At 35.2% G+C, this 26,277-nt stretch overlaps 1 protein-coding gene across 3 annotated transcripts in view; it reads left to right on the top strand.

The window, feature by feature from the left end:
- The window catches only part of TMEM135 (transmembrane protein 135), a 368,866-nt gene that overhangs the window by 129,773 nt on the left and 212,816 nt on the right, over window positions 1-26,277 (top strand). For all 3 annotated transcript variants that reach the window (XM_066248597.1, XM_066248596.1, XM_066248595.1), the window contains one exon: window positions 8,730-8,763. In XM_066248597.1, the coding sequence (XP_066104694.1) occupies window positions 8,730-8,763 (34 nt within the window). The remainder of the gene's footprint in view (window positions 1-8,729; window positions 8,764-26,277) is intronic.

The raw sequence follows: 26,277 nt of genomic DNA, 5'->3' as shown, positions 1-26,277 counted from the left end.
ATCTCTTTGTTTTAAGGAAGTCTGGTCTGTGTTTATCTGGAAATGTATAAAAGTTAACTTAGTAGTCTTTTTTTGCTTTGGAAAAGTATTTTTTACTTAACACAAATTTTAAATATTTTAATAAATTAAGCATCTATTTTTAATAGATTAAAAGTAGTCTATGAAGTTATTTATATTTTAAAATTATTACATCATCTGACCAGTGGTGGTGCAGTGGATAGAATGTCGACCTAGGACCCTGAGGTCCCAGCTTCAAAACCCTGAGGTCACTGGCTTGAGCGCAGGCTTGCCAGGTTGAGTGCAGGTCACTGGCTTGAGCAAGGGATCATCAACATGATCGCATGGTTGCTGGATTGAAACTCAAGGTTATTGTCTTAGAGCCAAGTGGTTACTGGCTGGGCTTGAGGGCCCTTTTCACGGGGCACATATGAGAAGCAGTTATTGAACAACTAAAGTGACACAACTATGAGTTGATGTTTCTCATCGCTCTCCCTGTCCCTCCTTCTTTTGCTAAAAAAAAAAGAAAGAAGAAAAAAATTATTATTATATCTAGTGTCTAAAATGGAGCATGTTAATATTATAATTTTTACTTTAAGGAAAGGAGTTTATAATTGTGCCTTTAATTCATGAAGAAAATTGATGACATATTGGTGGAGATAGCCAGTAGGCAGCTTGAAATATGAATCTAGATTCAGGAGAAGCATGATAATTATAAAAATAAAATTGGAAGTTTTTTCTTATAAGTGGTCATTGAAGCTATTGTGGAAGATCAGAATATGAAAGCCCAGACTATGAATTCTGAGGTTAGAAATGGGAAAACAACAGCATTTAAGGAGTTCTCAACTGAAATGGGTATATAGTTTATCCTTTTAAAAATGAGTAATAATAATATATTAGAAAGAATGAAAGAAACCAAATGTGGAGATTAGCAATTTTTTTCCTGTTAGCAAATAGTAATAGTTCTAACTTTTAAATCTCTAAAGCTTTTATGTAATAGTGAAATCTTTACTCTGAGATTATACATTTTGGACTCAATTATATAATCAGTTTTTCTTTCTTTTCTCTCTCTCTCTCTCCCTCTTTTTCTTTCTTGAGGCGAGGGGGGGGCAGGGAGGCAGAGAGACAGATTCCCACATGCACCCCTACCGAGATCCACTGGGTAAGCCCCCTACAGGGCGATGTTCTGCCCATCTGTTGCTCGGCAACCGAGCCACTTCAGCGCCTGAGGGCAAGCCATGAAGCCATCCTCAGCACATGGGGCCAGTGGGCTTGAACCAGTCGAGCCTTGGCTGCAGGATGGGAAAAGAGAGAGAGAGAGAGAGAGATAGAGATAGAGGGGGGAGTGGTGGAGAAGTGGATGGTTGCTTCTCCTGGATGCCCTGACCAGAAATTGAACCAGGACTTCCACATGCTAGGCCAATGTTCTACCACTGAGCTAACCTGCCAGGGCCATAGTCAGTTTTTCAAAAAACATTTAATGTAGGAATGTAGATTTGATTATATACACATATATATACACACATACACATATATGTGATGGATATGTATATATAAAGTGAAGGTTTATATACCTAAATATATCATTTATATTGATTTAACTTTATTTCCCCCGTTTTTTCTCCCTCTCTCCAATTGATTCATCGATCCATTTATCCATCCTCCTATCCATTTATCCACCCATCCATTTATTCATCCTTCCACCCCTCCACCCCTTTACCCCTCCATCCCTCCATCCCTCTGTTTATATGTCCATCCATCCATCCATCCATCCATCCGCCCATTTATCTTTTCCAGTCTCCCTCCCTCCCTTTATAGAACAAATATACTTTGCCAGCTAATTCCTGATACTTTGTAAGAGGGCAGATTACTTAAATCTCAATTGCATCACTATGGGGTTTTGAGAAAGCTTTGAAGTTGTTTCCAGGGTTGCTTAAAAAATTTGTGCCACTATGAACTGTGATCATAGTAACTCAGTAGGAAGCATTGGTGTAACATCTAGTTTATCTCTAGGTGGGCTGTTAAGAACTGATTTACTCTTTCTTTTTCTGGGAGGTGCTTTGTTGTGTTTCAGAAAGAAGTTCTGATGGAATTTGTTTTGTAGAATTGCTATGGAATTTGCTTTGATTTTTAGTATTAGTTTGGGTAAGTTAGAACTGCATGGTGTAAAAAAATGGACATGGATTAAAGTATCAAAAACTGCATATTAATTCTAAGCACATTTATGGGTTGAGTTGTTAAATTACACTGTTGTAGTTATAAAACTCTTAAAGCAGTTATGACCAAAATGCATGTATTATACACACACACACACACACACACATATACATATATACATATAAATATATAAGAATATCATATATTTTGTCTATAAATTCTTGGTGTCTTCAAGTTTCAATGTTATGTTACTATCACAGGAAGAAAATTCATTAACCTTACAGTCTTTCGAATAATTTACTGTGTATTATCCACTCTATATAAAATACATTATGATCATTGACTCTTGCTCTCCCGTGGTTGGCAAGCTCATTAGTCAACAGAGCCAAATATCAACAGTACAACGATTGAAATTTCTTTTGAGAGCCATTTTTTAAACTTAAACTATATAGGTAGGTACACTGTTATTAACTTAATTAGGGTATTCCTAAGCTGGCCAAAGAGCTGCATGGGACTTGTGAGCCACAGTTTGCCGACCACTGCTAGACTAATGAAGTTTATTTCATTCAGTTTTATACCATAAGAAAGTAAATTTATACTCTTCTAAAACATTCTGAAGATGAAAACCTGTTTTATCTTGAAAGACTTTCTGAGATAATTAAATAGCATCCTCCTAGTAAAGCCTTACAATGTTTAGGGACTTTCACTATGGTTTTTCATTTATTTCTTTATTTTTTTATTTTTATTTTTGTTTGTTTATTAGGATTCTAGGCACCACCAGAGGATGATGTAATATAAAACTGTTCTAATTTCTAACCCAAACCAGTATATTGTTAGCTGAAGTTTCATTTTTGCATCTTTGAAGTCTTTGTCATATCTGATTAGATGTTCAGGGATCACTGTTTTTACTTAATCTCTAATTTCTCCTTATTTGTAGAATACATAAATATTTTTAGAAGTTATACATTTCTCCTGTACCTCCTAGAAACCTTAGTTATGGAATGTGTTACATATAGTGTCATTCAAAAATTTGAGAAGGTTATCAAAAAGAATATATACACTAGAGTTTCTTGAAAACAAAAAAGCACTATTGCTCATCTAATTAGATATAATAATGTATGTAGAATATATTAATACCTGGAATTTCTGCATAATGTGAGAATACTTTTTAATCTATTAATATGTTAAAATTTATTTTAATATTTTCCAATAGGAAATATTTACATAGGAAATAATAATATTCTACACTTAGTCCCTACAGCAATGGCTGTTAATACTTTTTTAGGTAGTACCCCTTGTTGTGCATACCTGCTGAAATATTTCATGCAAATTTAAGAGTTTGAACTCTTTCTCCCATCAAAAAAAGAGAAAAGAATGAAGCTTATTTGTGGTTTATAGAAATACTTGACTAACTGAGGTTCCCCAGTCTTTTAATCTAGTGATTCTGAGCAGAATAGGAGTATTTGTGTATCAGAATCACCTGTGGAATTTCAAAGTTATTGTCCTTCTTTGCCCGAAGCTCTTCCTCTTTAGGGCTGCACCACCTTTGTTCTAACTGGTACCTCCCCCTACCTGTCCCTGTTGTGGTAGCATTTTAATATGTAACTTAGATTTTGGAGAGAATGTATACTCACTACAAAAAGAGTGACCTCTTTATCTTCACACTTAGGATATATATAGGGAAGTGTTAAATAATGAAACTGCGTTTACCTACCTCACTAGTTACTTACAGTACTTACATCATCTCTGGAGAAGTGATGAAACAAATTTCTGTTCTGATGTTCTACCCCTACCAGATTAACACTGGAAAGGAAGTGGAAGATTCTGCACCAGGGTTACCTGCCAACAAGAGTTTGGCTATATAACATACCATGCCCCTCACAGATATGTCCTGTCATTCTTGAGGCTACTAGCACTGGGTTGGAATTTAGATAAAGCTGGGAAGAAAATAATCTTCTTCATTATTTGGAAATGATAAATTAAAACTGGATACCAGAATAGGACATAATCTAGGAACACTACATCCTCTGCCTTTTCCCAATAGTTAGAGTTTATCAAGGCTTTATTCATTTTTAAAACATAGAAGCCTGTTAGGGTACTATATTAAGAAGTCAGTGAATTTCAGAATTTAAAATTTAGTAAAGATTTTCTGCTTTAGAAGCAATGCTTTAGAAAGAACACAAATCTGAAGTCAGATGAACTGACTCCTAATTCCAATTTGTCTTCTTGCAACTTTTATATATATATAAAAGTTTTTTGTTTTTTTTTTTAATAGGGACAGAGAGAGAGTCAGATAGAGGGATAGACAGGGACAGACAGACAGGAATGGAGAGAGATGAGAAGCATCAATCATCAGTTTTTCGTTGCGACACCATAGTTGTTCATTGATTGCTTTCTCATATGTGCCATGACTGCGGGCCTTCAGCAGACTGAGTAACCCCCCCCCTCCCCCGGTCAAGCCAGTGACCTTGGGTCCAAGCTGGTGAACTTTTTGCTCAAACCAGATGAGCCCACGCTCAAGCTGGCAACCTCGGGGTCTCGAACCTGGGTCCTTTCGCATCCCAGTCCGATGCTCTATCCACTGCGCCACCGCCTGGTCAGGCAACTTTTATATTTTTAAGAAAACTGCTTTTCTGATTCTTGGTTTTTGGTAGAGTGAGGATAATAGTATCTGCATTACCTATTTTTTTTCCTATTTAAAGAAATTTTCAATTATATTTTGTTTTCAATATTATTTTGTATTAGTTTCAGGTGTATAGCATTATGCTTAAACAATCATATACTATAGGACAATTGAGAGGATAAAATCTGATTTCAAAATATCAATTATACCTTGTGAATTGTCCAATTTTATGCAAATATAAGATAATCTGATCATGCCTTTGCTTGCTGATACACTGGTATCATTGATTGACCCTCCCTTTGTCTAGTGGCTATCTTTTGTGATTGTATTTCTATAATATATGTCTATAATGTGCTCCTCTTTATAAGGCTGGGTTCCAAGTACATGTTTAGTAATTTCACAACTATTTATTTCATGCCTATTAGATGCCAGGTGCTATTGAAAGTTGTGAAAATGTAAAAGTAAACAAGATAATAAATATATACCCAGTAGTTAAAGATGAATAGTTATTATTATATTTTTTGTGACAGAGACAGAGGGAGACAGACAGATAGAAAGGGAGAGAGATAAGAAGCATCAATTCTTCGTTGCAGCGCCTTAGTTGTTCATTGATTGCTTTCTCATATGTGCCTTGACTGTGGGGTTACAGCAGACCAAGTGATCCCTTGCTCGAGCCAAAGACCTTGGGCTCAAGCTGGTGAGCCTTGCTCAAACCAGATGAGCTTGTGCTCAAGCTGGCGACCTTGGGGTTTCGAACCTGGGTCTTCCACATCCAGTCTGACGCTCTATCCACTGTGCCACTGCCAAGTCAGGCTAAAGATGAACAGTTATATTGTCAGTTAGATGGAAGGTAGCAATTGAAACTGTATCTGGATTAACTAAGTATTAGAGACAATTAGATTAGTGGAACAGATGTTTTTAAAGAAAGCATTATACATTAGTTAACTTCATAGTGACATGAATTATCAGGCACTACCACTAAAATTACAAAAATATTTTTATTTTGGTGTTATAATTAAGAATATTATTTTATTTTTCATATGTAATTAGCTTTTAGAAAGAGTAGGTATCACTTTAGAAGGATTTAACTTTTCTGTGTATGTGTGACTCTTGGATATTGATGTTATCCTAATTTTTCCTCATGTAATTTATTTAAAATAAATACTATTAGAACATCTTTGATTTAGAATTTGGTGGGAATTGATAAGACTGGTAAATATTACTAGATACAATTTCAATTCAATGTATAAATCATAGAGAGAAAGAGCTAAAAGGAACCTTAGAGATAATTTTATCAGTGATTTTTAAGTCCTTTTTATAAAGGAGCAATAAAACTCTGTTGTTTTGCTGAGGTGCATTAGGACTTGCTGAAGAGGGTGTGGGCGGTGTGGCTCAGTGGGTATACATAGGCTGCTTTCCACTTTCAACCAGTGTAGGTTCAATATGATGTTTATATATTGGTGATAAATGAAAGTTTTTTTTTTCTCTAGATTTTATGTTTAAAAATGTAAGTTAGAATACTTGTCTTGTTCCCTGTTTAATGACATAGAATACCAGAGAATTAGAGGTAATTGGAACCCCGATTTCCTAACTTGATTTAATGTTATTCACTTAAATCATACTGCCTCTATGTGGCTTTAGTAATATTAAAAATCTTATTAAGCCATTTTAAATAATGAACAATCAAGACTTTGGCCTAACCAGGCGGTGGCGCAGTGGATAGAGTGTAGGACTGGGGTATCGAGGACCCAGGTTCGAGACCCTGAGGTCACCAGCTAGAGCACGGGCTCATCTGGTTTGAGCAAAAGTTCACCAGCTTGGACCCAAGGTCACTGGCTTGAGCAAGGGGTTACTCGGTCTGCTGAAGGCCCACGGTCAAGGTACATATGAGAAAGCAATCAATGAACAACTAAGGTGTCGCAATGTGCAACGAAAAACTGATGATTGATGCTTCTCATCTCTCCGTTCCTCTCTGTTTATCTCTGTCTATCCTTCTCTCTGACTCTGTCTCTGTAAAACAACAACAACAAAAAACTTTGTGTGACTGGATCTGATATCAAGAAGAATTCATTGACAATGTTAGAATCAAGACCTGGACAATTGGTACTTGTTTTATATACAAAGTAAGTTTTTCTTTAAATGCTAAAAATGTTTATAATTGAAACTCAACTAAGTTTCAGAGTTTTTTATTTGAACTCTGCCCTTAAACTCTGAAAACATCAAACACCTTTTCCCTAAGAATAGGATGTACTTCATTCATGGTCTCATATGCAGAATAAGTTAAATAAAGTGGTAAAAAGCATAAAATCATCATACATTTTTTTCTTTCCTTATTACTTTTTTTTTTGTTTGTTTTGAGAGAATGAGAGAGGAAGAGGGAGAGAGAAGGAGAGAGATAGAGAAACATCACGTCATTGCTCCACTTAGTTGTGCATTGATTGATTGCTTCGCGCATGTGCCTTGATCTGGGATCTGACTGCGCCCGAGGGCTCAAGTCTGTGCTCTCAGGTTGCGAACCAGGGACCTAAGTGTTCTGTGTCAGTTATCTATCCACTGCGCCACCACTGGTAGGGCCCTAGTTTTGAGTTTCAAGGTGAATTCTCATTAAATAAACTTGGTAAATATGCAATTTTTCTGTAAAGCGAGTGTTTTTAGAACTTTTGTTTGTCCTTTGGAATTAGAAAGTTTACTTAATGCCTGACTTCTCCTTTAAAAATGAGCGTAAAACCAAGGTGATTTAGTATGATTTATAATCACATTTAATGGACATTAAAGAAATAAATTTGCATTTAGTTAGAATTGTATTGTCTTTGATTTTTTGTGAGATGAATTTATTAGGATTCTTTATTAAATTTAGAATTCTCTAATGTAAATATAGACCAGCGATTTTCAACATTTTTCATATGATGGCATATGTAAACTAATTAGTAAAATTCTGTGGCACACCAAAAGAATACATTATAATTTCTGCTGACCTGACAAAAACATAGGTATAATTTTGATTCATTCACACCAGATGGCTTTGTTGGCTGTTGTCATTTTCTTACCTGACAATCTCAGGGAAAAGAGGATTACAACACCTGACTAAATAGTGAGGTGTTGCAAAATTAAAAATTCTTGTGGCACACCAGTGTGCCTCCTGTAGCACCTTGGTGTGCTGTGGCACACCGGTTAAGAATTGCTGATATAGATGAATGGCAAACTGTACTATTATTATTATTTTTTTTTAGAGAGGGACAGACAAGAACAGACAAACAGGAAGGGAAAGAGAGATGAGAAGCATCAATTCTTTGTTGTGGCACCTTAGTCGTTCATTGATTGCTTCCTCATATGTGCCTTTAATGGGGGTATCCAGCCGAGCCAGTGACCCCTTGCTCAAGCCAGCAACCTTGGGCTTCAAGTCAGCAACCTTTGGGCTGACCTTGGAGACATGTCTATAATCCCACACTCAAGCCAGTGACCCCACACTCAAACTGTAAGCCAGTGACTCCACACTCAAGCTGTTGAGCCCACTCTCAAGTTGGCAACATTAGCATTTCGAACCTGGGTCCTCAGTGTCTCAGACTAATGCTCTATCCAGTATATAAGGCAATAATAATTTTTAAAATTGAGATACAATTGACCTATAATAATATTATATTAGTTACAGGTGTGCAACTTTATGATTTGATATTGCTATATACTGTGAAATGATTTCCATAATATGTCTAGTTAACAATTAATAGTCATTTGCAATTTTAAAGAATTTAAATTAATGAACACTAAACAAAATGATGTGTAGATTCTATTTAGATCCAGCTGTTGGGGGTATTGAAAATTTCACTCAGCATAACCTACCCCTTTTACTCAATGCCTGAATATTATTTTGATAAATTTTTCAAAAATGATAAAGTGATTATTAAATCAAATTAATGCTTAATCTCACTGTATCTTTTTTAAAAATTATTTTTAGGAGAGGGCTGCTCACAATTTATATGGCCAACTTGGTAAGTAATTTTTTTTTTTGCTTTTGAGGGTTTTCCACCTGTTTTTTAATTTTTTTAAAAAAAATCAAGTTCCCTTAAAAAAAAAAGAAAGAAAAGCTGCTTAAATTTGAAAATATTTTCAGTCTCTTTTTAAAGAATAGATATAAGTGTTTAAAAGAGCCTTGGTGCCATCAGGTTTATTCCTATTATAGGTTACTGCATTTCACTTATTTTAGGAGGATATTGATTCACTGCCCTTTAGGACTTCTTTTTAAAGTTTAGATTTTCATCTTTGATAGGATCTTTGTCTCTGTGTATCTCTATACCTATTTAATTGAATTATTTCATATTATGTTTCTGTTGTCATTTCTTATGGAAAAATGATTAAGCACGAGCTCTTATGAGGTACCTTCTTGGACATCAGAACAGCTTTGGTTCTATCTTTAAACACTTAGTATTTATAATAAAATAATTAGCTAGGCTTCTAAACTTCTAAGTTTATAGAAAGTAAAATTTAAATTAACTAGTCTGATATTCTTTATGGTAAATATATATCCCAAATTATATATATTAAAGAATCAAATTTATGTATGAATTTATAAGTTCATATTTAAAAACATGTTTATATTAAAATTCTTTTAAATTTGTTTAGAATTAAAAAGCAACATTAAAAATTTTAACTAAAATGCAAATAATTATTTATTTATCTAATGATAACTTTTTTGAATTTTGTAACAAAGAAATACAGTTTAGGATTATATTTACCAACTCATTTCAGTAGCAAACTGTGATTTTTGCTCTGGGCTTACCATGTGTACATTACTGTGTAATACATTAGTAGGCAACATAATGACAGCCCTTGTACTTACAAAATTTGCTGTCAAGTGGAAAAGTCACAATAGAAATAATGTTTGAAAATAACTAATCATAAGGTGCTGTGGGAACCATATTAGTAGCCCCAAATTATTCTGGGTCTGGTTTTCCTTTCTTATTTTTAAAAATAGAAACTTTAAAATATTATGCTTGCCTACTAGAGTGGATTTAAGTCTTTTTTTTTTCTTATTTTTCCCAAAGTTAGAAGCAGGAGGCAGTCAGACTCCCACATGGGCCTGACTGGGATCCAACCGGCATGCCCACTAGGGGGCTATGCTCTGTCCATCTGGGTCATTGCTCCGTTGTGGCCAGAGCCATTCTAGCGTCTGAGGCGGAAGCCATGGAGCCATCCTCAGCACCCAGGCCAACTTTGCTCCAATGGAGCTTTGGCTATGGGAAGGGAAGAGAGATATAGAAAGAAAGGAGAGGGGGAAGGATGGAGAAGCAGATGGGTGCTTCTCCTGTGTGCCCTGGTTGGGAATCGAACCCAGGACTTCCACACGCCAGGTTGACGCTCTACTGCTGAGCCAACCGGCCAGGGCCAGATTTGGTCTTAATATATTTTCTTTTAACCATGCACATGCTTTTCTACTACCACATGGTATATACTTTAATATCCAAATGGTTTATGTACACTTATTTTTAAAGTCTTAATTAATCTTGCACAACTTATTTTGTGCTGCCTGGTTTAGAGTGTAAATTCCTGAAGAAAAGATCTTTGACTTTGATATAATCAATATTGGAGAGTCCCCTTAAAATATTGTATATTTCTTAGATTAAACTTTTTATTTTGCCTGACCAAGCTGTGGCGCAGTAGATGGAGCGTCGGACTGGGATGTGGAAGACCCAGGTTTGAGACCCCGAGGTTGCCAGCTTGAGCGCGGGCTCATCTGGTTTGAGCAAAAGCTCACCAGCTTGGACCCAAGGTCGCTGGCTCCAGAAAGGGGTTACTCGGTCTGCTGAAGGCCCACGGTCAGGGCACATATGAGAAAACAATCAATGAACAACTAAGGTGTCACAACGAAAAACTAATGATTGATGCTTCTTATCTCTCTACGTTCCTGTCTGTCTGTCCCTATCTATCCCTTTCTCTGACTCTCTCTCTGTCTCTGTAAAAAAAAAAAAAAAAAAAAAAAAATTATTTTGATATAATCATAAATTCATATGCAGTTGTAGGAAATAATCTAGAGACCTCGTATATTCTCTACTCAGTCTCTTTCAGTGGTAATATCTTACAAAACTGTAGTATCAAAATTAGGATATTCACGTTGATATTTACTGTAGTGAAGGTAGAGAACATTTCTTTTACCACAAGGATCCCTTATGCGGCCCTTTGGTGATTACATTCTTACCATCCCTCCTCCCACTTAACCTCTGGCAACCTCTGATCTATTCTTTATTGCTATAATTCTGTAATTTTTATAGTCATTTCAAGAATGGTATATAAATAGAATCATTCAGTGTATACTATTTATGATTAGCAGTTTTACACAACATAATTTTCTGGAGATTCATTTAAGGTGTTGCACATATGACTAGTTCATTACTCTTTGTTGCTGAGTAGTATTCTGTGGTGTGGTTGTATTATTTTGTTTAACCATACACTAGCGGTTCTCAACCTGTGGGTCGCGACCCTGGCGGGGGTTGAACGACCAAAACACAGGGGTCGCCTAAAGCCTTTGTATTTTCCGATGGCTTTAGGCGACCCCTGTGTTTTGGTCGTTCGACCCCCACCGGGGTCGCGACCCACAGGTTGAGAACCGCTCTCATACACTCATTGGAGGACCTCTGGCTCATTTCTGATTTTGCACTATTACAAATAAAGCTGCTATAAATATTCAGGTGCAGGTTTTTGTATGAATGTAAGTTTTCATTTTTCTAGGATAATTGCCCAGAAGTTTGATTGCCAGGTCATATGGTAGTTGCTATTTGTTTTTTAAAGAAACTTTTACATTGTATTCCAGAGTGATTGTACTATGCTCATTTGATAGGATTTCCTGTCTAGTATAAACCTTTGAATATCTATCTAGTTTTTTCTAATTGGGAAATGTTTTTGGGGAGGGACATTTGTTTGTTAAGTAGGTTTGTGCTGTCTGTCCAGATTAATAAAACTCAGTATTAGAAGAGTTTTTAGAAAATGTAAAATATGAATTGGTCTTTTATACTTTTTCAGTCATTTATAAAGGGTCTATAATTAAAAAATTAATGCTATCAAAGGCTTTACACATGGATTTTGACTGTGTAAAGGAAATTGAATTTGTACATGGTATATTCTGGGTACTAATGATAATCTAATAAACTTCATCTTCCCTTTATCTAAATAGAGCCTTTATTTATACTGTTACTATGTAACTATTTCTATAGTAACAAGGTAAGTGGTTTGAAATAGGTAATAATTTAAATATTTTGGAGATACTGAACTTAGCCTTAAGAAATAACTTTGTGGTCCTAGCTGGATAGCTCAGTTGGTTAGAACATCATCCTGCTACTCCAAGATTGTGGTTTGATTTCCGTTCATGGCATATGCAAGTGGCAACCAATGAATGCATAAGTATGTGGAACATCAAATCAGTGTTTCTCTCTCTCTCTTCTTCTCTCTAAAATCAATAAATAAAAATTATGGAAAGAAATAAGTTTTATAACTGTTCTAATTCTTATTAGACTACACTGAAATTGGCTTATAACATCAACAAAATTTCTAAATGTTGGGAGGTTTTATTTTAAAAAATATACTTATTGTATTTAGTATTTAGAAACACTTATTGTATGTGTTTCTGATTTGGAGAGTACAGAAAAGCATAAAGAAAAAACTAAAAGTCTGTAATTTTACCATGTAATAATTACTAACATTTAATGTTTACTTTTGGTATTCCCTTCCTTTTTCTCCAATGTATCTACATAAACGGATGCACATTACGCACTGTTTACCCATTTAAAAAGAATGGGAGCGTATTGTTTTGTGACAGTTTTGTTACTGTACCATATTATTTTTTAAATGTTTAAATTTTTATTTTTTACTTAATTTGTTAGGGTAACATTGATTCATGAAACCATACAGGTTTCAAGTGTACAACTCTATAATACATTATCTGCATTGTTCATGATAATCAGTTTGGAGGGTGGATTCCTATCTTTTTAATTTATGATTATGTTTTCATTACAAGTTGATTTGATACATACATATATACAGCCCCACTCAAAATGTTTGGAGACAGTGAAATAATAGCTATTTGGTTAGTAATAATGTAATTTTGTTAGTTTTGGCTGTGACAGTTATATATTCTTTAATTACACTGTTGTGCTTTTGAATGAATACATGATAGGAGAGTACTCAGAACTGGCTCCTTATTATCTTTATCATCTTTGTCTTTATTTTTATCAGTGAACATTTATTTATTCGCTGCAAAGCACTTTGATAGGTGTTAGGCACAAATATAAGCCATTAGTTTGTCCTTAAAATTAATTTAGTTGAGGGAACAATGTATATTTAGATTTATATTTAAAATGAAAAAGTAATTAATAGTCCAAGATAGTATATTCATGTCAAATATGTGGTTAGGCACAGTTGTTAGAACTTTAGAAAAGGGAGTTAGCTTTTGGCGGAGGCAGTCGGAGAAGATTTTATGAATTACATGGGACTTGAACCTTGAAGAAAGGAGAGGACTTGGAGGGTGCTACAGCATAGAGAGATATAGTTGGTGATCACAGGACAAAATTCTTGCCTTTCCAAAATTGTCAAGTTGGGCTAAGGTTTAGGAAGAACAACAACAAATAAAGAATAAGAAACATTTATTGAGCATCTGCTGTGTTTGATACTTTAGGTAAAACTGGAGTTATCAAAATTATAGTTTCTGCTTCCAAAGACTTTAAGCTCTACTGGGGGAGAGAAATATGTAAACCATTGGGAGTAAATCACTTCTATTTCTTTAGTATTGATAGTTGTCTCAAAACAAAACAGTACAATGTTTGTACTATGTTATCATGAATATAAATTTTGCTAGTCGTGTTTGTGTTTGTGTTAGTGTTACAGGGAGTAGGTAAAGAACTATATACTCTAAATAAAGGACATCTCTATTAATTCTTTTGTTATTATAAAAAGATCTTCCCTTGGGCTCCCTTATAGTTACTCTTATTACTCATGATTTTCTGTCAGTAAGCCATGGTAAGTCTCAGTTGTTAGACCCATTATTAATGATTAACTAACAATTTTAAAAATTACAAACTTAAGGCAATTGAATTAATATTTATCCAAGCATGTTGTTTTCTTGTTATATGTTAGTAAACATATTTTGAAAGGAAAAGAGTACAATTTTTATATATTTAGCCAATTTTTCGCTCGACCATACCTTCGGGTGTATTGTGAAACATCTGAAGGCTCCAAGGATAGGTTTTTCTGTTTCTGGTTGAAGGTCTTGTTGAGTTTTGGGGGAGATTTATTGGTATCGCTTCCTACCCCGCCATTACTCTGACGTCATCTCCTCAAAGAGTACAATTTTTAAACTAGTATAGTTTTTCAGATTTTTAGAATTCATAGAGAATTAGTTGTTAAGGCGCAAAATGTATAAGTTATTTAGAAAAGGTATAAAATAAAGAATTAAATATTTTATCTGGCTTCTGTCCAAGATATGGTTATAAATGATGGAAACGTTCTCCTGGAGCTAATATGCCAGAACCAATTACCCACAGAACACCAGCTGCTAAGGTTCAGCTTTGCCACAGTGTGATTTAAAAGAGAACACATAAAAGTTTATGTTCACATATTTCCCTTTATTATGTTAGTTGTGACAGTGACTGAGGATTCCAGTCTTTCAAACTTCATCATAGGCTGCCTATGGTTATTTAAAATGTGATGTCAAGTGTAGTTCATTTATGTTTAGTTCAATTATAATTTATGACATTTAAAAGTCTTTCTGTTTAAGTTCTTTGAAAACTTATCTCTGCAATTTCATTTATGCCACCAAGCATTCAACAGTCAATGCATTTCGAAATTGTAAACATACTGTATATCTAGTAGGTTTGTTGCTAGCATTGTTTTTTAATTTTAAACATGTACTGTCTTTGATTAAAACATCTGTATTTGATTTTTCAAACATAAGGTTTGAAAATGTTGATTCAAATGTGTTCTTATAAGGCTACTTCAATTTAATTAGATTCAGCAGGCATTTATTAAATCAGTGCTTGTGCTTGGCACATCAGGATACAAAGAAATGTAAAATGGACTATAAACTAGTTGGAGAAATTTGACAAATGAAATAGAAAGAAAGAAACTGAAAGTATTAAGTTCTAAAACAGTTATAAATACCCTCTCTCAAATTGTTTCTCTAAGCTTTCCCTGTGCAGTAAATGATATCAGCCATCCATCTAGTTACTAATGCTAGAAACTTAGGAGATTTTACTCTTTTCTTCTTATACTCCTAGTCTAACCTATTAGGAAATCTTATTCTATTTATGAAATATATTCTGGATCTTACAGTGACTGACCACCTCCAGGGTTACAACCATAGTCTGAGCCCTAACATCTTGTATGAACTATCTTGATAACCTTGCTGGTTTACATCTTCCTATTCTTGTCTTCCTATAGTCTCTAACATATAGCAGTTAGAGTTATTGGAAATACAACTTAGACTTAGAGCATGTCTGTCTTCTGCTTTAAACTCAGAAAATCCTTTCTTTCCCACTGAACCTCAAATAAAATTCAAGTGCTTCACTGTGGCTTTCAAGGCTCTGCGTAAGCAGCTCCCCCCCACCTGTGTACTCTAACTCATACTATTACCTTTTCCATTACATTTATAAATCCTGAAATTTTCTTGTTTATTACATTGTCTTTCTTCCCTCATGTCTATAAGCTGCTGAAGTGCAAGAACTCTTACTTATTCACTGACATATACCCAGAATCTACAAACAGTGCTTAACATGTAATATATGCTCAATAAATAATTTTTGAATGAATGTATGTTGGTAACACACACTCCTGAAAATGGCAAGGAAGAAAGAGAATGATCCTTTTATGCTGGTGAATGAAAAACATGTATTTTCCCCCTTTCTTTTTTATTTTATTTTATTTTAAATTTTTATTTTAATTTTCTGTTGTTTACATAGGTTCAAGTGTCGCAGCTTGACACCCCCTTTACCCCCTCCCCCCAAAGCCTTACCCCCTTACTTCCAGAATTTGCTGTCCTGCTCTCTGTAACGCTGTTATGTATATATAATTTCGCGAATCTCTTTCCCTTCTCTTATCCCATCCTCTCATCCCCTTTCCCTCTGACTGCTTTCCCTTTGACCACTTTCCTTTGGGTCCCTTTGATCCCACCTCTGCCTCTATTCTGTTCCTCAGTTCACATTGTTCATTGATTCCTCAAATGAGTGAGGTCGTATGATATTTTTCTTCTCTGCCTGGCTTATTTCACTTAACATAATAGTTTCCAGGTCTATCCATGTTGTTGTAAAAGGTAAGATTTTCTTCTTTTTTACAGCCACATAGTATTCCATTGTGTATATGTACCACAGCTTTTTAATCCTCTGATAGACACTTGGGTTGTTTTCACATCTTGGCTATTGTAGACAATGTTGCAATAAACACGGTACTGCATTTCTTCCTTTGATCAGTGATTTGGTATTCTTAGGATATATTCCTAAAAGTGGGATAGCTGGGTCAAAAGGCAGTTCCATTTTTAATATTTTGAGGAAACACCATATTGTTTTCCAAAGTGCCTGCACCAGCAGTGCATGAGGGTTCCCTTTTCTTCACATCCTGGCCAGTACTTATTATGTGTTGTTTTGTTAATGAGCGCCATTCTGACAGGTGTGAGGTGGTATCTCATTGTGGTTTTAATTTGCATTTCTCTAATGATTAGTGATGTTGAACATTTTCTCATTTGCCTATTGGCCATCTGTATGTCCTCTTTGGAGAAGTATCTCTTCATTTCTTCTGCCTTTCTTTGATTGGATTGTTTACATTTCTGGTGTTGAGTTCTACAAGTTCTTTATTAATTTTGGTTATTAACCCCTTATCAGACATATTGTCGAATATGTCCTCCCATTGTGTGGTTTTCTTTTTATTTTGTTCATATTGTCTTTAGTGGTGCAAAAGCTTTTTAGTTTGATATAATTCCATTTGTTCATCCTGTCCTTTATATCACTTGCCTGTGGAGAGAAATTAGCAAATATAGTGCTGGAGAGATGTCAGAGAGCTTACTGCCTGTATTTTTTTCCAGGATGCTTATGGTTTCACAGCTTACGTTTAAGTCTTTTATCCATTTTGAGTTTATTTTTGTGACTGGTGTAAGTTGGTGATCTAGTTTAATATTTTTGCAGGTAGCTGTCCAGTTTTCCCAACACCATTTGTTAAAGAGACTCTCTTTACTCCATTGTATGCTCTTACCTCCTTTGTCAAATATAAATTCTCCAATAAGGTGTTGTTTTATTTCTGGGTTCTCTGTTCTGTTCCATTGATCTATATGCCTGTTCTTATGCCAGTACCAGGCTGTTTTGAGTACAATGGCCTTGTATCAGGAAGTGTGACACCACCCAGTTTGTTTTTCTTTTTCAAGATTGCGGAGGCTTTTTGTGTTCTTTTTTGGTTCCATGTAAATTTTTGGAATATTTGTTCTATATCTTTGAAGTATGCCATTGGTATTTTAATAGAAATTGCATGGAATTTATAAATTACTTTGGGTAATATAGACATTTTAATGATGTTTATTTTTATCCATGAACACGGTATATACTTCAACTTGTTTGTATCTTTTTGATTTCTTTTATCAATGTTTTATAATTTTTGAGTACAAGTCTTTATCCTCCTTTGTTAAATTTACTCCTAAGTACTTTATTTTTTTGTTGCAATAGCAAAGGGGATTGTTTTCGTAATTTCTCTTTCAGATGTTCATTGTTGGTGTATAAAAATGCTTCTGATTTCTGAATATTAATTTTATATTTTGCCACTTTGCTGAATTCATTTATCAAATCCAGTAGTTTTTTGACTGACACTTTAGGGGTTTCTAGGTATAGTATCATATCATCAGCAAATAATGATAGTTTTACTTCTTCTTTTCCAATTTGGATGCCTTTTATTTCTTCTTCTTGTCTGATTGCTGTGGCTAGGACTTCCAGAACTATGTTGAATAAGAGTGGTGAAAGGGAGCACCCATGCCTTGTTCCTGATCTTAAGGGGATTGCTTTTTAACTTTTGTCCATTGAGAATGATGTTGGCTGTGAGTCTGTCATAGATGGCCTTTATCATGTTGAGGTATGTTCCCTATATTCCCATTTTGCTGAGAGTTTTGATCATAAACGGGTGCTGGATTTTATCAAATGCTTTTTTCTGCATCTGTTGATATTATCATGTGATTTTCTCCTTCCTTTTGTTTATGTGATGAATCGCATCGATTGATTTGCGAATATGATACCAGCCTTTTCTCCTCAGAATAAATCCCACATGATCATGATGTATGATTTTTTTCATGTATTGCTGGATCCGGTTTGCTAATATTTTGTTGAGAATTATAGCATCTGAGTTCATCAGGGATATTGGCATATAGTTTTCCTTTTTTGTAGTGTCTTTGCCTGGTTTTGGAAGGAGGATTATGCTCGCCTCATACTAGGAACTTGGAAGTCTTCTCTCCTCTTGAATTTTTTGAAATAGCTTGAGAAGGATAAGAGTTATTATTTCTTTGAATATTTGGTAGAATTTGCCTGTGAAGCCATCTGGCCCAGGACTTTTGTTTGTTGGGAATTTTTTGATAATTGTTTTGATCTCATTTGTTATAATCTGTCTGTTTAGGTTTTCTGATTCTTCCAGATTGATTTTGGAAAGATTATATGTTTCAAGGAATTTTTCCATTTCACCTAGGTTGTCTTAATTTTTTGGCATACAGTTCTTTATAGTATTTTCTTACAATCCTTTGTGTTTCTGCTGTGTGAGTTGTTACTTCTCTACTCTTCATTTCTAATATTTCTTTGAGTCCTCTTCCTTTTTTTCTTCGTGATTCTTGTTAAAGGTTCATTAATTTTGTTTACCTTTTCAAAGAACCAGCTCTTGGTTTCATTGATCATCTATGTGATTTTTTTAGCTTCTATGTCATTTATTTTCGCTCTGATCTTTATTATTTTTTTTTCCTTCTACTTCCTCTGGGCTTTACTTGCTGTTCTTTTTCTAGTTCTTTTAGATGCAGAGTTAAGTTGTTTATTTGAGCATTTTCTTCTTAAAGTATGCCTTGGCGTAATGCTATGAACTTCTCTCTCAGGACTGCTTCTGCTGTGTCTCATAAATTATGAGTTGTTGTATGCTCATTATCATTCGTTTTTTTATTTCTTCTCTGGTCTCATTGTTAACCCATTCATTATTTAATAACATGGTATTTAGTTTCCATGTGTTTGAGTATTTTTCAGTTTTTCTATTGTGGTTGATTTCTAGTTTCATGCCATTTTGATCACAGAAAATGCTTGATATGATTTTAATCTTCTTAAATTTGTTGAGACTGCTTTTGTACCCTAACATGTGGTCTAACCTAGAGAATGTACCATGAACACTTGAAAAGAATGTATATTCTGCTGCTTTTGGGTGAAATTTCTGAAGGTATCTTTTAAATGCAGTTGATCTAGTGTGTCCTTTAAGATTGCTGTTTCTTTGTTAATTTTTTTTCTTGAGGATTTATTCATTGATGTTACAGTGGTATTAAAATCCCCTACTTATAGTATTGCTGTTGATCTTGCTCTTTATGTCTATCAAAATCTGCTTTATATATTTAGGTGCTCCTATATTAGGTGCATAGATATTTATTATGGTTATATTTTCCTGTTGGATTGCTCCTTTTATCATTATGTAATGACCTTTTTTATCCCTTACTATAGCCTTTGTTTTAAAGTCTATTTTGTCAGATATAAGTATTACTACTATAGCTTTTTAAAAAATTTCCATTTGCATGAAATATTTTTTTCTGTCCCTTGACTTTCAGTCTATGTCTTTTGTTTTGTTGTAGTGGGTCTCATGTAGACAGTATCTGTACATGTCCTGTTTTCTTATCCACACAGCCACTCTATGTCTTTTGATTGGATCATTTTATCCATTTACATTTAAGGTTAATATTGATATGTAGTTGTGTATTGCCATTTTATTCTTTAAATCTACATTTCTCTTTTTCTAGATTTTTTTTACTCCTCGTTGTGTTTACAACAGACCCCTTAACATTTCTTGCGGCATTGGTTTGGTTGTAATGAATTCCTTGAGTTTTTTTTTTTTTTTTTTCTGGGAAGCTTTTTATTTCTCCTTCAATTTTAAACAATAGCCTTGCTAGATAAAGAACTCTTGGTTGTAGGCTCTTGTTTTGCTTTACTTTGACTATTTGTTGCCATTTCCTTCTGGCCTCAAGTGTTTTTGTTGAAAATTTGGATGTCATCCTCATGGTGGCTCCTTTGTAGGTGATTTACTCCTTTTCTCTTGCACATTTTAGTATTCTTTTGTTATCTCTTAACTTCAGTATTTTAATTATGATGTGTCTTGTTGTAGGTCTCTTTGGGTCCCTCTTTAATGGAACTCTGTGGTTCTTGAACTTGTGTGACTTTTTCCTTCATCTATTTAGGGAAGTTTTCAGCTATGATTTCTTCTAACAGGTTCTTTATCCCTTGTTCTTTTTTCTTCTCCTTCAGGAACCCCTATGATGCAGATGTTATTTCTCTTCATGTTGTCACAGAGCTCTCTTAGTGTTTCCTCAGACTTTTTGATCCTCTTTTCTTTTTGCTGCTCTGTTTTTTTGTTTTTATTTATTTTGTTCTCTAAGTTGCTGATTCAGTCCTCTGCTTCATCTAGCCTGCTATTGATTCCTTTTAGTGTAGTCTTTGTTATTGTAACTGTCATTTCTGATTGATTCTTTTTTATGATTTCAATATCTGTTTTGATGGTTGCTATTTCTTTATCTAGGTGCTCATTATATCCATCCATTGTAGCTCTAAGATCCTTAAGCATCCTAACAATCATTATTTTAAACTCTGCATCTGGTAATTTGGTTACTTCCATCTCATTCAGTTTATTTTCTGGGGACTTCTCTTGTTGATTCATTTGGATTGCATTTCTCTGTCTTCTCATGTTTTCTGTGTGCCAGTTGCAAGCTTGCTGGGTTAGGGCAGCTGAGGTAGGTACAGGTAATGTGGCCCCTCCTCCAGGACTTAATCCCTCAGCCTCTGCTCTTTGCTTATATTTTCTCTGTTGTTTGTTTGCTGAGCCCAGTGGGGAACTTCTGTGATTAGGACGGGGTTAGGGGTAGTGGGTGTATCTTGCTCTTTGGCCCGGGTTGAAACTATTCAGGCCTTTTTTTTTTCCCTGTGGTAAATCCACATGACTGCAGTGGGCATGACCTCTGAGAATCAGAAGGTGTGGTCTTCCCAATTAGTCTCCAGGGGCGGGGCACATTCTCTGTATAAGAAGGGGGAGGTGTAGCTCAGGTCTCGCAGGAAACTTGAGTCATTGCCCCTCCCCTTTACTTCCTCGTTTCTGAACGGCCTTTCACGCTGATTGGATCTGGAGAGATTTCTGGAGGTGGGTCAGTTTGCCTTACGCTAGGCTCATTCATGGTGGATGGAGGGAATGCCCCTCCCCCTACATATGGCCAGCTCATTATTGGAGAATGACTCAGCACAGGTATTATTCTGTCACCATTTGTGTTTCTGTGCCTCGATCTCTCCACTCTCCTCACACAAAACAAGTGCTATCAGCCCGCCTTGCCCCTGGAGCCCCAGGCAAGTGGCTGTGAATGAGATTCTCTGCACTGGCCTTTAAGGCTGCATCCACTTTTATGCAAGCCGTTTCCTGCAGACAGAAATCCTGCTCTTCTCCTCACTGAATGCTGTCAGGATGTCTTCTCCAGTTTTTCAGTTTCTAGCCTGGGGCTCTGGTCCTGTGGCTGAGGACCCCCGCCTCCCAGGTTCTCTTTCCCTGCTGTGAGAGTTCCTCTGGCCCCTCAGCTGCCCCTTGCTTCTGGGAGCGGGGAAGCCCCCACTGCGTCCCCACACTTCCTTCCAGTCTTGTTGTGATTTCTTCTGTGATCCTTAGTTTTCAAGTCCTCTTCTTTTAGTCCAAAGTTTGTTTTTCATGAAGATTGTTCTTAAATTAATTTGTAATCCAGTTTGGGAGCTGGCTGTTTGTATGTCTGCCTACTTCACTGCCATCTTGGAATCCCTTCCCCCTCTTTCATTAGCCCCAAGACCTAAGTCCTTTAAGCCCACAAAATGACCTTGTTTTCCCACAAGAAGGTAAACCAAGGAGTAAGTAGATCTGTCCTCAGCTGAATAACTGAATAGTAGATTCCCTTGCTGGAAGCTTTCTTAGAAGTACCAGAATTAAGGATGATATTTTTCTTTGTTCTTATTCTGATTTTTTTAGTGACATTGAGGAAAGGTTTCTGGTTCCCATTATAACATTAGGCAATGTTGAGCTCTTTTCTTTGCTTTGTGGAAGGTCGGATATTTGCTGTCCAAGAATAGTTTTTAAAATTACCATGGTTCACTTGATCATAAAGGTGGACATAGAGGGAGATTTTTTTGAGATTACACCCAAACTTGTGAACATGAAAAGAGGAATTATTAGAGACTCCCTTTTATTGGATATTTTAATACTGTGTTTTCAAGATGTATCCATATTGTTGTGTTTACGTTGAAGTTGACACCATGTTCTTAAGACCTATGAGTATAGCTATATGTGCTTCCAGTGCATTTCCTCTGATTCCTGTATGTGTGCCAGAATATTCATCCCATATATATGCTTATGATAGCTTTATTGAGATATAAGTAACAAACCATTAAATTTATCTTTTAAAGTGTACAATCCTATTGTTTTTAATATATTCACAGAGTTGTGCACCCGTCATGACTAATTTTAAATATTTCACATACTACATTTTACTTGTTCATTCTTCCAGTGATGGATAGCCATGCTCCTTCTAACTCTCAGTATCACAAACCATGTGGTGATGAATATATATTTATACATAACTATTTTATGTATTTCTCTGTGTGTGCATAGATACAGGTTAAGAAAATGAATTTTTAAATCATGTACTTTCTGGTAAAAAGATTGGTTTGAAATGTGAGAAAATATTCTAGTAGTTCACTTTGTGGTAGATTTATTGTTATTTAGAATTTTGTCTTGTGCTTCTTTAACTTGTATTTCAATTTGAATAATTTGACTATTCATTCTAGAGATTTTAGAATTGGTTGTTGAACTTGGAAATATTAGTAAACTAATAGGAAACTAATTGGTTGTTGAACTTGGACTCTAATATAAATGGCATGAAGGATTACTACAGGGTCAGTAAGACCAAAAGAAAAAAGAATGTACTTTCTCTTTGGGCATGGATTATTAGCATCTTGTCTTTATGTACTTCTGTTTTCTATTTAACTTGTAAAGATAATATAAAATATATACTAAAAAAATGAAAGAGACAAGTGTAAAGGAAAATCATTAAAAATAAACATAAAAGAAACAGGTGTGAAGAAGCAGAATTTTACAAAAGACTATAAAGAAAAGTAAAGGGAGAGCACTGTAAAAGAGGAAATTGCAAAACACAAAAATAATGCCTATGATAAACATTTGACCTTCATTGACACCCGAGGTGGGTGTGTGGCTTCCCTTTATTGCTGTCTGGGAGTGGTCTCTACTGACAACCCTGATTGGAAATAAGAGAGCAGAGGCCTAGTTATCAGCTAGTGGGGATGAAATTCTCAGCTCTCTACCTGGTTTTCTCTGAATCCTCCCCATTGAGGGTGTTAGGATGTCTTGTCTACAGCCTTTTGAAGGTAGAAGTCTAGGCTGTCCTCTTGGTGGTCATTGAAGGTGGGGGTTGGGTCACAGGTTTTTTTTGTGTGTGTTGTGTTTGGAGTATAATGATTATTGTCTAAAAGTTTCTGTTTTGATAAGCTGCCTTTTTACTGGTCTTTTAGAAAGACAGAGCATGTTTTTGTCTGTGTTATTAGTATTTCTAGTTTGTAGGCTTCGTCTGCTCCAATCTTGGGATGTATAAGGCAAAAATAGCGAGGTACTGACCATTGTGTCATTCTTTGGATAACAATATTTGTAGATAGTCTGCCTTCCTCTTTCTACCTTTTTAGCCTTTTAATGTTTGTTTGGTATATGCTTTCAGTTACGACAGTTCTGTTTCTATGACAGTGACATAACCCAAATTTTTGTGTAAGTCAAAACACACCCTAACCTAAGTCACTTACCTATCCTAACACAGTTGCAAAGTCATAATCAAGAACAGGGGTAGTCAAGCTTTTTATACCTATCACCCACTTTTGTATCTTTGTTAATAATAAAATTTTCTAACCGCCCACCAGTTCCACAGTAATGGTGACTTATAAAATAGGGAAATAACTTTACTTTATAAAATTTATAAAGCAGAGTTAAAGCAAGTTAAAGCATATAATAATAATTACTTACAAAGTACATTATGTCAGATTTTCGCTAAGTTTGGCAGAATAAACCTTTATAAAACAACTTACTATAGTTAAATCTATTTTTTTATTTATACTTTGGTTGCTCCACTACCTCCCATCATGAAAGCTGGAACACCCACTAATGGGCGGTAGGGACCAAGTTGACTACCACTGGTATAGAACATGAAGACACAACTAAGCCACAGAAATAGGAAAAGGACATAAATATACTGTAGTGTACACTGTACGGTGTATTCTTCCACTACATGTATCAAACTGGTTTGCCCATGTAGTCCATAAGTAAGTGCAAACATGTATCAATTTTTTAAAGTTTTGATGGGAGTGTTGTAAACTCGAAATGTTGTATGTTGAGATTGTCGTAACCCGAGTACCCCTTGTATTGCCTTGGATTTTTAGTTGTAATTAATGGAAGGAGTAGGGAAAACATGTATATCTGATCTTCCCAGAAGCAGAAATTCTTCTTCACATAAAAATTTTCTATGGTAGTCAGAAATAATCAAGAATAATCAAGCACACAAGGAAACAAAGCACCAAACAAAATCTGGCAAAAACAACAAGCAACAAAAACAATCCTGTAGGGATTACATGTATTGGAATTATCTGAAAATGTCATGAAACAAGTATGTTTATTATGTTTAAAATAAAAGATGACTTCTGAGTCAGGCCAAATTGGAGTAACAGGGAACAGATTTACCCTTCTGCCTGAAACAAACAAACAAAAAAACATAGGCAAAAATAAATGAAATAGCATTTTTTAAAACATTGTGTATTCAACAATAAAGGATGATGATCCCTGAAAGATTGGAAACTAGTGAGACGAGACCTTTGATTGCTTTGAGCAGAGAGCATTTCTAGGCCATGTAACAGGGATGTAGAACAGAAGCTGAGCCTGGTTGTATCCCAGAATTGATACATAGCTAGGAGCCCAAGGGGACAAAATTACTAGAGGTTGCAAATAGGAGAGGAGAGAGGTAGAAAGCTCCAGAGATGTATGAATAGTCTCAGCAAATACTCAACTGAGGTCTGATCAGTGTATGTAAGTGAGGAAACTACCTGAGGCTGGAGAAAGAACCAGACAAATGTATTAGGAAAATCCTGAAAGTTCATGCAGGGCTAGAAATAGTTGCTATTCTCATCATTGAGAGTAAATAAAATCTCATAGTTCATGAGGTATTGGGGAGCAAGTACTTAAAAGCATTTTATCTCAGAGTGGAGTAAAACTGCTCTGGCCTCAAAAAAAAAAAAAAAAGAAAAGAAAAGAAAGAAAAACACAAAATGCTGTTTTTCTAAATAACTGCATCCCAAAACAAATCTAAAAATTAAGGAGAATACAAAATTATACAGCACTTAACAAAGTAAGATTCACAATGTCTGCCATACAATAAAAAATGACCAGGCACAAAGGGAATTGGGAAAATATAACTCATAATGACAAGAAAATCAATCATTTGTAAGAGATCAGAATCTATACCTGTGATAAAATTAGTAGACAAGGACGTCAGAATAGTGATTATTATTGTATTCCTTATGCTCAAGAAGCTAGGGGAAATATTGAATGTTATAAGCAGAGATATAGAAGATGTAAAAAAGTTGAAAATTAAACTGCTAGGAATGAAAGTTCTTCTGTCTAAAATGAAAAATACATAGGATAGGATTAATGGTATATCAAACCTTGCAGAAGAAAATACTAGGGAAACTGAAACTATAGCAGTATAAATTATTCATAATGAAACACCAAGAGAAAAATAAAAAATATAAATGGAATATTTAGTGATTCAATTAAGGACAACTTGAATTGCTCAGTATGCATTCAGTTGGAGTCTGTGAAATTCAGAGAGAGAGGGAGAACAGAAAAAGGGCTGGAAATGACCCAAACTTTATGAAAACTAAACTCTAATGTCCGAGAAGTATAATAGTATAATGATTCTTTTTTTTTTTTTTTTTTAGAGATAGGGATAGACAGGGACAGATAGACAGGAATGGTGAGAGATGAGAAGCATCAGTCGTTAATTTTTTGTTGTGCATTGTGACACCTTAGTTGTTCATTGATTGCTTTCTCATGTGCCTTGACCGTGGGCCTTCAGCAGACCGAGTAACCCCTTGCTGGAGCCAGCGACCTTGGGTCCAAGCTGGTGAGCTTTTTGCTCAAATCAGATGAGCCCGCACTCAAGCTGGCGACCTCGGGGTCTCGAACCTGAGTCCTTGCATCCCAGTCCA

Source organism: Saccopteryx bilineata, chromosome 1, assembly GCF_036850765.1.
Source record: "Saccopteryx bilineata isolate mSacBil1 chromosome 1, mSacBil1_pri_phased_curated, whole genome shotgun sequence".
In the NCBI taxonomy this organism is placed as follows: domain Eukaryota; kingdom Metazoa; phylum Chordata; class Mammalia; order Chiroptera; family Emballonuridae; genus Saccopteryx; species Saccopteryx bilineata.
The sequence above is the reverse complement of the archived record's forward strand: the minus strand, read 5'-3'. Positions and strand labels throughout refer to the sequence as shown.